Below are 13,187 nucleotides of genomic sequence, written 5' to 3'. Positions count from 1 at the left end.
ATAAACAGTGTTATCTCTGTTATATTTTCCTAATTACTTTTCTTGCATACTGTTTTAATTTATTTTTATAGTTTACTTAGTTGAATTTATTGCGTCTAAAGCCAAACAATACTATGTTCTATTTATAGTGTTATATTCCTGCTGCCAGAGTTCAATTAGGGCTCCTGAGTTGCAGGCGTCCAACTACTTGGAAAATAAATTAAAGGTAGCTGATGCTTTTTGCGCTTTCATAATCGTCCGCTACTTTTGATTTGATGCAAATTTTTTAATGTTCTGATATTTCAAATAAATAAGAAGAAAAATGTGACATGTGTAAATGCGTGTCTAAGTATGTAGTTAATGATGTTGTAATGCATTGTTTACATAATCTCAAAACTTATCTCAACATTGCTTAGACAAATAAATGCCCGACAGCATAGTAAGGCTAAGGTTGTAAATAGGTACACAAATAGAATATATCGCTGACTTCAATGAAATAATTACCTAGTTACCTATTTCAGTATTTTAAATTATAATATTTGTAAATGTTAAACTGCTGTTGCCATCGGACAAAAAAAGAGTTGTAAAATGTACACCATCGTAGAGTTGTCTTTCTTTTTTAGGGTTCCGTAGTCAACTAGGAACCCTTATAGTTTCACCATGTCTGTCTGTCCGTCCGTCCGTCCGCGGATAATCTCAGTAACCGTTAGCACTAGAAAGCTGAAATTAGGTACCAATATGTATATCAATCACGCCAACAAAGTTCAAAAATAAAAAATTGAAAAAAATGTTTTATTAGGGTACCCCCCCAACATGTAAAGAGGGGGCTGATTTTTTTTTTCATTCCGACCCCAACGTGTGATATATTGTTGGATAGGTATTTAAAAATGAATAAGAGTTTACTAAGATCATTTTTTGATAATATTAATATTTTCGGAAATAATCGCTCCTAAAGGAAAAAAAAGTGCGTCCCCCCCTCTAACTTTTGAACCATATGTTTAAAAAATATGAAAAAAATCACAAAAGTAGAACTTTACAAAGACTTTCTAGGAAAATTGTTTTGAACTTGATAGGTTTAGTAGTTTTTGAGAAAAATACGGAAAACTACGGAACCCTGCGTGGCCCGACACGCTCTTGGCCGGTTTTTATACTTATGAGATTTGAAGGAGACGACACTCTTTTTTGCCAGACTGTTTACGAAATTGCTCTTACAAATGTAAAATAGGTGAAGGCTTAGCTTCAACCCTATCTATGGTATGGTATCGTTAGATAATACATTTATGCCACAACATTTACATATGGAAACATACCTAACAAATATACAAAGAATTAAACGCCAACTAATATAAATAAAATGCATCAAAAATAAAAAATGCATTTGTTCATAAAAGTTTTTCTTCCCAATTTACATTTATTTTCAATCATCCTTTCATCAATAAAATTTGTAAAACCATTTCCGTCACTAGTAAAAAAGGGCAAATTCAAAAAATGTAGGCGAGGAAAGATATCGTCCCGTAGTATTTTTTTTATGCGATAGGAAGCGAACGAGCAGGCAGGTATACCCTGATGGTAAGCGATCACTGCCGCCCATAGACACCCGGAACACCAGAAGTGTTGGAGGTGCATTGCCGGACCGGGTTATTTTGGGTGAATTTGTAATTCGCGCTTTTCTTGACAAACCGTTTTCGTAACTAGGAAAAAAGGGGCAAATTAAAAAAAAAGTAGGCGATAAGTTATCGTCCCGTAGTAAATTTGTAATCGCGCCTTTTTCTAGTGACAAAGCTGTTTGACGTTCACGCTTAATTTTTTTTTTCTAGGGATGAATATACCTTAAGGGGTATTTGAAATTAAAGCACTGGTAAACTTAAAGATATTTATTACTTGTGGCAACCCTGTTTAGAGCGGTTGATTGACTCGGCTTGATAGCTTGCCGCCTGCGCGATTTCCTGGAGATTTTCGCGCCTCATCTATTTTATGTTTTACATTGCATGTGACATTTCAATATGGGTGCATATTTATCAGAACCGGTTACTGAAAAAGTTTCCAGCGATGAATCAAACAGTAAACTTGAGTGCGGGGCAAGCTCCATGCAAGGATGGCGTGTCAATCAGGAGGTACGAATATTATATGTAATTGTATCATTGATTCTTGTTACTGCCTATCCACGCAACCAATAATGTTTCATTTATTGCAAATTAGATTTCACTCTAAGCCTTGCATGTTATTCCTTGTTTTAGTCTGTAATATATTGAACTACCATCTATTGTACCTACCTTTTCATAGTTATAACCTATTACAAGTCAACGGATAGATGTCAAAGATTGTTTTGTGCTGTATTTGGAAATATATCTCGTACAGAATCAAGCATCGTTTATATTCAATGTCTTTTCATTGTGTTATCTTTGTTTGTAGGATGCACACAATACAGTGTTAGATTTTGATGAGCATACATCTCTATTCGCTGTATATGACGGGCACGGTGGCGCGGAAGTGGCAACTTATTGCTCCAAGAATCTCCCGGACTATATTAAAAATACTGAGGCGTACAAAAATGGGGACCTGATAAAGGCATTAGAAGATGCATTCTTGGGATTTGATGCCAACATTGCTACCAAGGAGGTTATGGCTGTGTTGAAGGAATTAGCAGGTATGTGAATCTTATTATGATTGTATAATATGTTGGTTTAGTGAAAGATTATAATGAAAATCCCAATGTGCTCAAGATCTTTTTTTAGAACCTTTGTTTTAACCCCCGATGCAAAAACGATGGGGTGTTATAAGTTTGATGTGTCTGTCTGTCTGTCTGTGTGTGTGTCTGTCTGTGGTATCGTTGCTCCCGAATGGATGAACTGATTTAGTTTTTTTTTGTCTGAAAGCTGAGTTAGTCGGGAGTATTCTTAACGATGTTTCATGAAAATCGGTCTACTATGTCACGGTTGGAGATTTTTTCAAAATTTTAATTTTGTGGTTAGGTTATTACTATTAGTTGTTGAAGTAAACAATAAAATTGTACTTATTCTCTAAGACCAAATTAAATTATTTCATAGGAAATATTTTAATTTGTGTTTTTTTTTTTAGTAGACACACTACTATTATTTAACTATAAACTGAAATAAATGTCATATACAAAGAAAAAATGACCAAGGCCTCCAAGTGTCCGATGCTGGATCCAGCATCAAGCATCAAGTGTCCAGCATCGGACACTTGGAGGCCTTGGTCATTTTTTCTTTGTATATGACATTTATTTCAGTTTATAGTTAAAATTGTACTTATTTTATTACTTGTACTCTGCTTATTACTTTCTTTTGTGAAGTATATTATCTGACAATTCAGCTGTAAGAAGTAGTTTCCTGATGAATGTGGGCATGTCAGTAACATATCATGAACTAATATGAATTGATCAATGAACATACACCAAAACCATAAAAAAATAATTTTGATATTGACAAATCAAGTAACCAGTTGGAATCTACAACTCGGCTATGATTACTGTCACAATGATCACTGGATACAGGCTATATCAGTTCTTTAACTGCCTGCCTGCTTATTAAATAATAAAATAAATAAAATAAATCCCATCATATTTCTTTCCTCTTACATCTTTTGCAATGTTTACCTACCAATTCATTTGAGTGTGTTTAGTAAAAAGTCCCACTGTGTCAGTTATCATTAAGGTGAGATTTAGTTGTATCTTTATATTATATTGAATAAACTGACAAAGCGGCATTATAGCAATCAACAAAGTGGGACGTTTTCCCGTGCACACTCACATATGCTTGTAAGGATATAATCAATTATATTTAGATTTTCTTTATTTCTAGTGACATAACATAATAGAATAAATGTTTTTTAGGAGAAATCAATCCAGCAGGACCGAGTGATCATGAAGAATCTGAAGATGAAAATGTTAGCAACTTATACCAAGAGGCGCATCTTCCTCTCCAGGTAAAGAGACTCTTATTACGAGGAATTATTTCGTATATTGACATCCCATCCCATCTCTATCACACACACTTAAAATAATATTGCTGTCTATCTTGCACAGTGGCCTTGAAAGTTGGAATAATGGGATTTATGAGTCATTGTACGAAATTCCTCATCCTAAGTGTCTCTTCTCTAATAAGAATTTCAAATAGTTGGTAATCTTTGTATGTAAGATGTCTCCAAAATCCCATCAGATTCTTACTTATTAGTCGGGTCCACAGTGCGAGGCAGTGCCTCGTGCAGAATTATTTTGACGCCATCTTACCGAGCAAATTTTCTCGGGCGAGGCAAATGTGCGTGCATGAGCGCGTTTTCCTCGGGAGGCACGCGGCCTGTGTGGATCCAGCTATTTACTATGGGACCGACTGAAAGCATTGCTTTTCAAGAAACAAAAATATTAGCCTCAAGTTTTTCATGTATAGTTTAAGTGAAAATGTATTGATGGTATCACTAATAACTAGTTTACATAATAAAATCATGTTATGAAGTTTAGAGTTTACAAGATAAAGATATATTGACAATACAAGATTCTCTTATTTTTTTGTGGTGGCATCAGCGTGCACAGGTATCGTGAGCAAGGACCCTGCCATACAATTGTCTGTACAAAGTATGGAAAGTTTCCGAAGTTTTCCTATGTGAAAATTTCAGAATTTTGTAAACTTTCCGTCGGCACATCAGTAGGTTGTGTTAATATTTTCTGATGCCGGCACCACTCTGCACATGATGGCTCATGATTCTCAATTTGTCAATAATATATTTTTGCCCACAGGAAGTGCTAGCTAAATACGAGAACAAGCTTAGCTCACTGCACCGCGCCCGGTTGGGTGACACCGCCACCCCGCTGTCCCCGTGTCTCCGCGCCAAGAAGAACCCGGACGAGGCCGGAGGTTCAGGTAACACCTATTTATTTATATGTCCGCAGTGAGCACAGCCGGTCTAGCTGAAATGAGAATCGTTGACGCTAGACGCCGATCGCATCGCAGTCTGACTCTGTCGTGCCAATATGGAAGAGAGATAGAGATTAAAAATGAATAAGGGTTTTCTAATATCATTTTTTGATAATATTAATATCCTTTCGCTTCACACACTTTCATAACGTTTCTCAAATAATCGCTCCTAAATATTTCCCCGAAAAAAAAGTTCGCGGTCCCCCCAACTGACCCTTCCACTCCTTTTTCAACTTTTGAACTATGTTTAAAAAATATGAAAAATTATTATTACAAATCATCTAGAACTTATGTTTATAAAAAAAAATCACAAAAGACTGACTAGGAAAATTGTTTTGAACTTGATAGGTTCAGTAGTTTTTGAGAAAAATACGGAAAACTACGGAACCTACACTGAGCGTGGCCCGACACGCTCTTGGCCGGTTTTTGTAACTTTTGTGTGAATTATGTCATTTGAGATTTGCCAGTAACATTGAGAGGAAACCGGACTAATCTCAATAAGGCCTAAACTAAAGCTAGTGCCTATGCCAAACTTGGGATTGAATATTTGGTATTGAGACAACTGTTGCCTATTTGTGATGTTTTTCAGGCTGTAATGATTTTTTAATTATTGAAAAGATGTTTTAGTCTCGCAGCTGCAATTTTAACTCATCATTAATTTTGTGTGTCTTTGTTTGGTCTAAAATTTGACAGGGTACAGCTTTCTATTGAAAAAAAAACTACAGTCAACTCAAAAGGGTAGTGAAAATGTGCGTGGCTAGAAATCTATGCTACCTACCGCGTGTGTATTACAAACATGATAAAGTAATAAATTCGTTATTACGGACTCTGACCGCGACCTTGAACTGAGATGTCATACTACCGTTGAAAATATATAAACTACATTTTTCGACATCTGCTAAGACATAAGTTAAAAACCAACGCATTACAACAAAGTACTGACGCATGTGACGCCTGTAGATTTTTACGGCATTTCTAGTTACGTGGTAGATGTCGGAGGCGATAAAAGCGAAACATCTAATCGAAAATATACCGCACGCAATACCGACTATTTTTTAAACACAGTCAAAATTTTAAAATGCTTTTAGTAATTCAAAATCCTGAGGTAACATTTAGTCCAAATTTTAAAATCGACCATTTTTTTTTTTAAATACCACGTCGGTGGCAAACAGGTATACGGCCCGCCTGATGGAAAGCGGTCACCGCAACCTATGGACGCCCGCAACTCAAGGGGTGTCACGTGCGCGTTGCCGACCCATTACAAATTTGTACACTCCTTTTTTGAAGGACCCCATACTGTAGTTCATCGGGAATACCTCGACAGGGAGCTCATTCCACAGCCGGAGCGTTCGTGGGAGGAAATTCCTCTGAAACCGTACGGTGCGCGACCATTTAGGTTGTAAGGTGTGTGGATGAGCGCCCTGTCGATGGCAAGCGGTGCGATGATGAAAAGTGGCCGTTGGCATCATGTCAAACAGTTCTTCAGAACACAACCCATTGTACAGGCGATAGAACACACATAAGGAGGCGAAGTCCCTCCTTAGACTTACGGGTTCAATACCGCCCGTGAGTTTAGGATCGTCGACAATTCGTACAGCGCGTCTCTGGATCGAGTCAAAGGGTCCAAGCTGGTATCCAGGTGCTCCTGCCCAAAGAGCCTGAGCCTGGCCATATAGAGCCTGAATAACTTCGATGTCCTCTGTCCTCCTTCTTCTTGCTTACACGTATGAAATACTACATACCTTTTGCCCGCGGCTTCGCTCGCGAATTCTAAAGTTGCTGAATGCTCCATACAAACTTCCACCCCCATTTTGGAAGTGGGGGGTTAAGAAGAGACAAAAAGTAGCCTATGTCACTCTCCATCAACTATCTCCACTTAAAAAAATCACGTCAATTCGACAAACAAACAGACACCCACAATTATATTTTTTTAAATTAAATAAATAATATAAGACGTGCTCAGTCTCCTAACTCTTTCAAGAGACTACTTAAACTCCATTTTTTATCTCTTCCGTAATATTTTTGTCTGACTACTCCTTCTAAATAACCTGGTACTGTTATATGTGTATTTATTTATATATATTTTATTTATATATTTATGCATTTAGTTATTTATCTTTATATATGTATGTTTATGTATAATATTTTATTTTTTTGCCTATATTGTGCGATAAGTTTATTTCTTCGAATTTGCTGACACCTACTGACATTATATAAATTTATCAATTTCCGCTACCTTAAGGTTGTCTGGAAGAAATCGCTCTTTAGCGATAAGACCGCCTGTTGTTTACCTTTGTTCGTGTTTCTTCCTTGTTTTGTATTGTTGTATTTTATCAAGGTGTGCAATAAAGAGTATTGTATTGTATTGTAATATATAAATGATTTCAATTCAGGTCTTGGGGCATCAAGTTCCAGCGCCCCTGCCTCTGGATCAAGCGCTACCGCAGAGGAAGGCCCATCAGGCTCCACCCCTGAAGCTAAATCCGATGAGGACACCGGAGGTGTGTCCTCAACCAACTCGAATGATCAAGATAAAGATGTCAATGGAGAGGTGAGTTATTTATCAGAGATGCAATTGATCAGTGGTGGGCAGAGTACGGCCCGCGGCGCAAGACAGGCCCGCGAAAGGATTGTATCCGGCCCGCAACCGGTCCTTTAAAAATAGTGGGTTATGTGGCCAGCACTGTAGTAAAAATGCATTTTTTTAAGTGTAAATCTGGCCCGCTTCTAAAATTCTTGCTCTAAACTTGATAGTTGTTGTTCATCCTAGGGCCCTCCACAAGATCCTTATACGCCTTGAGAAACCATTTTGGCTTTGTTCCAGCTCAATCCTATGGTTAGCTTGAAAGTAGGTACTACTATGTTTTATATTATCAAAATTAAGAAAGATTTGGCTTTATTGTCTTCATGACGTAATTGCTTCCGAAACTACATGCAATCGGTTAGAGATAGTTCACACGAGCGTTTTTTTAGCGGCCATTAAAAAAACGTTTAAATGAAACAAATTTAAAACCATGTATTCATTCACACGAAGGCCGTTTTAAACCTTGGCGCTTTTTTATTGAGCACTGTTTGATTTTCGAGCGTTGGACGTTAATTCGAAATTATTTCGTATTAAATATATGGACCTCCTTGTACTTTTTTTAACGGCCGCTAAAAACGCCCGTGCGAGTTATCTCTTACATTTATCTTTCCGTCACACTTTTTATTAACCTCTATAAGGTAGGGATTTCATTCTTCTAATTTTGGCTTTTACTTAGTATTCTTATTGTCTTTTCATTCCACAGGTTTCCACAAGCGACTCAGCAAAGGAGTCCATGGAAGTAGACAAGTCCACAGCTCCGGACAGTTCTGCGGACAACTGCACACAGCCCAACCAGAGTGAGGACGCTAAACCTAGCAACGGCGCTGATGTTTGCAACGGAGAGGTCCCGGATTCTAAGCAGGGCGATGGAGAAGAGAGTAATATTACGTCTTCTAATGGATCCACTTCGCCGCAGAAGGGAAGAATAAAGGTGAGCAGAGAGATCTTTTTAGGGTTCCATAGTCAACTAGGAACCCTTATAGTTTCGCCATGTCTGTCTATCCGTCCGTCTGCGGATAATCTCAGTAACCGTAAGCACTAGAAAGCTGAAATTTGGTACCAATATGTATATCAATCACGCCAACAAAGTGCAAAAATAAAAAATGGAAAAAAATGTTTTATTAGGGTACCACCGCCCCTACATGTAAAGTGGGGGCAGATATTTTTTTTCATTCCAATCCCAACGTGTGATATATTGTTGGATAGGTATTTAAAAATGAATAAGGGTTTACTAAAATCGTTTTTTGATAATATTAATATTTTCGGAAATAATCGCTCCTAAAGGAAAGAAAAGTGCGTCCCCCCCCCCCTCTAACTTTTGAACCATATGTTTAAAAAATATGAAAAAAAATCGCAAAAGTAGAACTTTATAAAGACTTTCTAGGAAAATTGTTTTGAACTTGATAGGTTCAGTAGTTTTTGAGAAAAATACGGAAAACTACGGAACCCTACACTGAGCGTGGCCCGACATGCTCTTGGCCGGTTTTTTTAAATTGCAAAAGTTGATATGACGCGCGTGCCGCGAATTGAAAAACTCCTTATAACAATTAAGTATTAGGGTGGTCCAAAAAAAATTTTTTTTATTATTTGAGCTCCACATGGTTATTTCTACACGAAAACTTATTAAAATCATATCAACCAATTTTGAGAACAATCAGACTTTATTTAGAGGTTGCTCAAAATAAAGCAATAATGCCATACTGAAATGTATGAAATGAACTTGACTAAAGAAAACCTGTAAATAATGAGCAAATGGGTTAAAATTTGGTACATTAACTACTAATTCATAATAGAACAAAGGGAACCATGTGGAGAAAGGATTAGTCATATTTATTTTACTTCCATACAAATGTGGACCACCCTATTAAGTATTGTGACGTTATTCTCCCGGACATCTTTATGTACAAGCCCAAAAATAAAACCTAATATTGTTCTCATTTTCCAGCCAAACTGTCGCCCGTTTCAAGCACAGACAAAGTCCCCGAGAGGCCTAAGAAGGCCAAGCTCCGCCGCGCTGCCGCCGCCGTCTACGAAAGCCTGATGCGGCAGGCCGCGGAAGAAGATGATGATGAAAGTGACTCCAATGATGAGACTTTCGAGGGTGGAGAGATCAACTCGTCCGATGAAGAGAATGTCAACGGTGTTGAGGATTCTTCCAATGAAGGTTAGTTTTAGACATTGAAGATACTAAGTGGATCTTTTCAGATTGCAGACAATTAGAAAAGTGATTCCAATGAAGCCTTTGAGGGTGGAGAAATTAACTCTGATCAAGAGTTACAATTCATCCCGACGTAACATTTAACAGCATTTGTGGTCAACGGGTGACTGAGGAAAAATTACAATGTGCAAAAGCTACCCACATACATTTATTCATGAATAACTATCGCGGTAAACTAAGACAATATTGCATACGAAACTAGTTAAATTTTCCTTAAATATGAAATAAACTATAAACACAATTGACCAACAGGTGAAGAGGAAGAGGACGAGGAGGATTACGACGCGGAATCCAGTGACGAAGACGTGGACGAGGACCTCTCCATGACGGAGGAACCCGGCAATGACAGCGGCTGCACTGCTGTCGTCGCGTTACTCAAAGGTACCACTGGCTTCTAGAACATGCCACCTCAACCTTTTTACTAGACTTCTACTGATCACATAACCAGGCTGGTTTCCTTAAAGTGGAGAAATGCATTACGCCTACCATCCAGGCGGGGCGGGCCTGGGATAGCAATGTGGGACTCCCTAGGCTGATGAGAGCCTTGGTTTACCTACATAAACCCCTCTGTCGCCGTTGCCTTACTATTAAGGCGAGGTCCCAGGCATGCCGAAGTACTCGTCCGCAACCTCGCCAGCAAACGTCCAGACGCACCTGACTCTTGGGGAAATCACCCCACCTACTTGCAAGCTGTGTTAAACCAACAAGACAATCGCTCACGCTCCGTAGCAAAGGAAAGACAACTGTCACTATCGCATTAATATGGAAAAGACAGAGATAAAATTCGTTTCGTTGTGGTAGGCATCGTAGCGCAAGTGATTATAACCTCTAGCCCGGTACTACTCAGCTTTCTGGCCTGATAATAATAAATAGGGTTGTCTACCATGAATTTCTTCTAAATTCATTTATCGCGTAGTTCTTGTATTTGCTCTGTTTGTCGATGACATCCATACTAATTACAGGTAACGAGCTGTTCGTCGCAAACGCCGGCGACTCCCGCTGCATCATCTGCAGAGAAGGCAAAGCCATCGACATGTCCATAGACCACAAGCCCGAAGACGCCCCCGAACTAGAGCGGATCACAAAAGCCGGCGGCAAAGTCTCCAACGACGGCCGCATCAATGGCGGCCTCAACCTCTCAAGAGCCATCGGCGACCACTCCTACAAGCAGAATAAGGAATTAGACGCCAAGGAGCAAATGATCACGGCTCTGCCAGACGTCAAAACGTTGACCATCGACCCAATTAAGGACCAGTTCATGGTGCTCGCTTGCGATGGGATTTGGAATTTCATGTCTAGTCAAGATGTATGCGATTTTATTCTGCCGAGGCTGGCGGAAGGGAGGGAGCGGTTATCTCAGATTTGCGAGGAGGTAGGTTGCTTTTGTTACTTCGCTTGATACTGTTGAATCAGCCACTACACTGTATTCCTTTTATAAACGATATTTAAGTGTAACTACGTAGCCATTAGTACATAATGGGCTCTTGGATTCAATTCCTTGGAGGTGAGACGCAACACTTACTTGCTAAGTTTTGCATGTCGGGTCCTGCGTGGTGAATCTGACTGCCCGGAATTGGTACAGAGGCTAGTAAGATTCTTTGTACCGGACCTAAAAACATAACCCTCAGACCGCGAGTGCGGCCTTTGCTGGCGGTGCCAACGGCACGCACGGTGGCGTATAGAAACTCGCCGATTCCTCGTGCCTTAGCACTGCTGAATGCGCTCCTGGTGTCAACACCCGAGTGTGACCTACTTGCGTGGCGATGGACGGATGTGTGTAAGGTATGCCTGAGATTTTGTGAGGTGATGGATAAGAGGGAGTCTAGTGTTTTTAAAATGTTTTAATTTTATTTTTAGTTTTACCTACTTATAGTATGTCATTTTATCGTTTAACAGTGTATTAGTCTTAACTGTAATGCTGTGTAAATATCAAATAAAGAAAGAAATGAAATAATATTTAACTTCCAAGTTCTAATGTTAGTTATCAATAGCAATTTTAATGATTGCCGCTAAAATCTAAATTGTATTATCTGCTCATGTATGGCTCAAATCATTCAAGAGTGATAGAATACAAAGATAGACAACGAAATTATGATCTGCGCGGTAGGCTGTCTAATAATATAAGCGATAGATGATAAAACATCGATAGGGACGGCCTGATGTTTTATCATTTATCGCGCGACCATGCTGGCCTGCCTGGAGGTATAGTCCATTTCAAATACGAAGGCCCGGTGGCACTTGAGACGGTCAATTAGCGTTAACAATAGGATTAGTGATAACAAAAGATACCTGATTGCACCGACAAAAATATTGCACCGACGCGTGCCAATTTGAAGTGGGCCTAATTAGATAACAAAAGGCAAACATTATGAGCCCTATTGTTAAGTTTCGAGTGCCATCGGGCCTTCGTATTTGAAATGGACTATAAAGAAAGAGACAATTCTACATTTCTTTGCCTTCAGTACAAGCGATACATATTTGCTATGATATGATAAGATAAGATTTATAGTAGTTGGAATGGCATCTATGATAAACCTTTGTGATTTGTAGCTCCTAAAATCTTTCCTAAAGTCAACTAAGTAATACCTTTATCTGTTAGATGTTCGACCACTGCCTAGCGCCAGGCACGATGGGCGACGGCACCGGCTGCGACAACATGACGGCCGTCATCGTGCGCTTCAAGGACGGGCTGGTCGCCGACGCGGCGCAGGCCGAGGGCCGCAAGCGCGCCGCCGACGCCGACGACGTCCCCGACTCCAAGCGCCAGAAGACGGACGACGACAGCGCCCAAGTCACGTCCAGTGTGTAGACTCAGTGACAGTATTGTGATATTCTTTGATTGAGACTGTATCGGCCTGCCCACGACGTCGGTCTAAGGGTTTATCGGCTTTAGCCGACCACAAATCGCTCGTTAGTATGAACATAGAGGAATAAGTTAGAAAAGAGTTATATATCGATACATCAGTAAATGCAAGTTATCTGTAGTGACATCTAGCGTCAACCACGCGTCAACTAGCGTAAATTATTAGTACTGCTACTTGTCAATAGATGTCGTGACAAACAAAAAGTCTAATGCTCAACAATTTTTAGTTAATATTACAATAGTACTAATCATTACTCTGTTTTCAATTCCTGCGTGTAATATAAGTTGTAAACTGTTTTAATATTAAATTTTTGGCAGACGCGACACTGTTGACACCTAGTACCGAGCAGTAGTGATCATTTACGCTATTTGACGCGTGATTGACGCCAGATATCACTACAAATAACTTGCATTTACTGATGTATGGAGTTGCAACTCTTTCCTTCTTATTCCTCTATGGTATGAAGAATTGAAATGCTTACGCGTCGTCGTCACGGAACGCATACTAACGGGCGATTTTTAGTCGGCGAAAGCCGATTCCGCGTCGATAGGTTTGTGAAGACCCTAAGGCGACAGCGACAAGCGGCGTTCATAGGTGCGAACGAAAGGCCC

At 39.4% G+C, this 13,187-nt stretch overlaps 1 protein-coding gene across 1 annotated transcript; it reads left to right on the top strand.

Moving 5' to 3' along the window:
- The first annotated feature begins 1,886 nt into the window (after positions 1-1,886).
- Positions 1,887-12,794, top strand: LOC125227973 (probable protein phosphatase CG10417). The gene is made up of 10 exons (XM_048132397.1): positions 1,887-2,093; positions 2,392-2,626; positions 3,833-3,924; positions 4,733-4,856; positions 7,304-7,461; positions 8,198-8,429; positions 9,440-9,658; positions 9,965-10,093; positions 10,675-11,084; positions 12,312-12,794. Exons 1-10 carry the CDS (start codon positions 1,983-1,985, stop codon positions 12,519-12,521), a joined length of 1,920 nt encoding a protein of 639 aa, XP_047988354.1. The 5' UTR covers positions 1,887-1,982; the 3' UTR covers positions 12,522-12,794.
- The last annotated feature ends 393 nt before the right edge of the window (positions 12,795-13,187 follow it).

This window comes from Leguminivora glycinivorella, chromosome 7 (genome assembly GCF_023078275.1).
Source record: "Leguminivora glycinivorella isolate SPB_JAAS2020 chromosome 7, LegGlyc_1.1, whole genome shotgun sequence".
NCBI lineage: Eukaryota > Metazoa > Arthropoda > Insecta > Lepidoptera > Tortricidae > Leguminivora > Leguminivora glycinivorella.
This window is presented reverse-complemented; position numbering and strand designations above follow the sequence as displayed.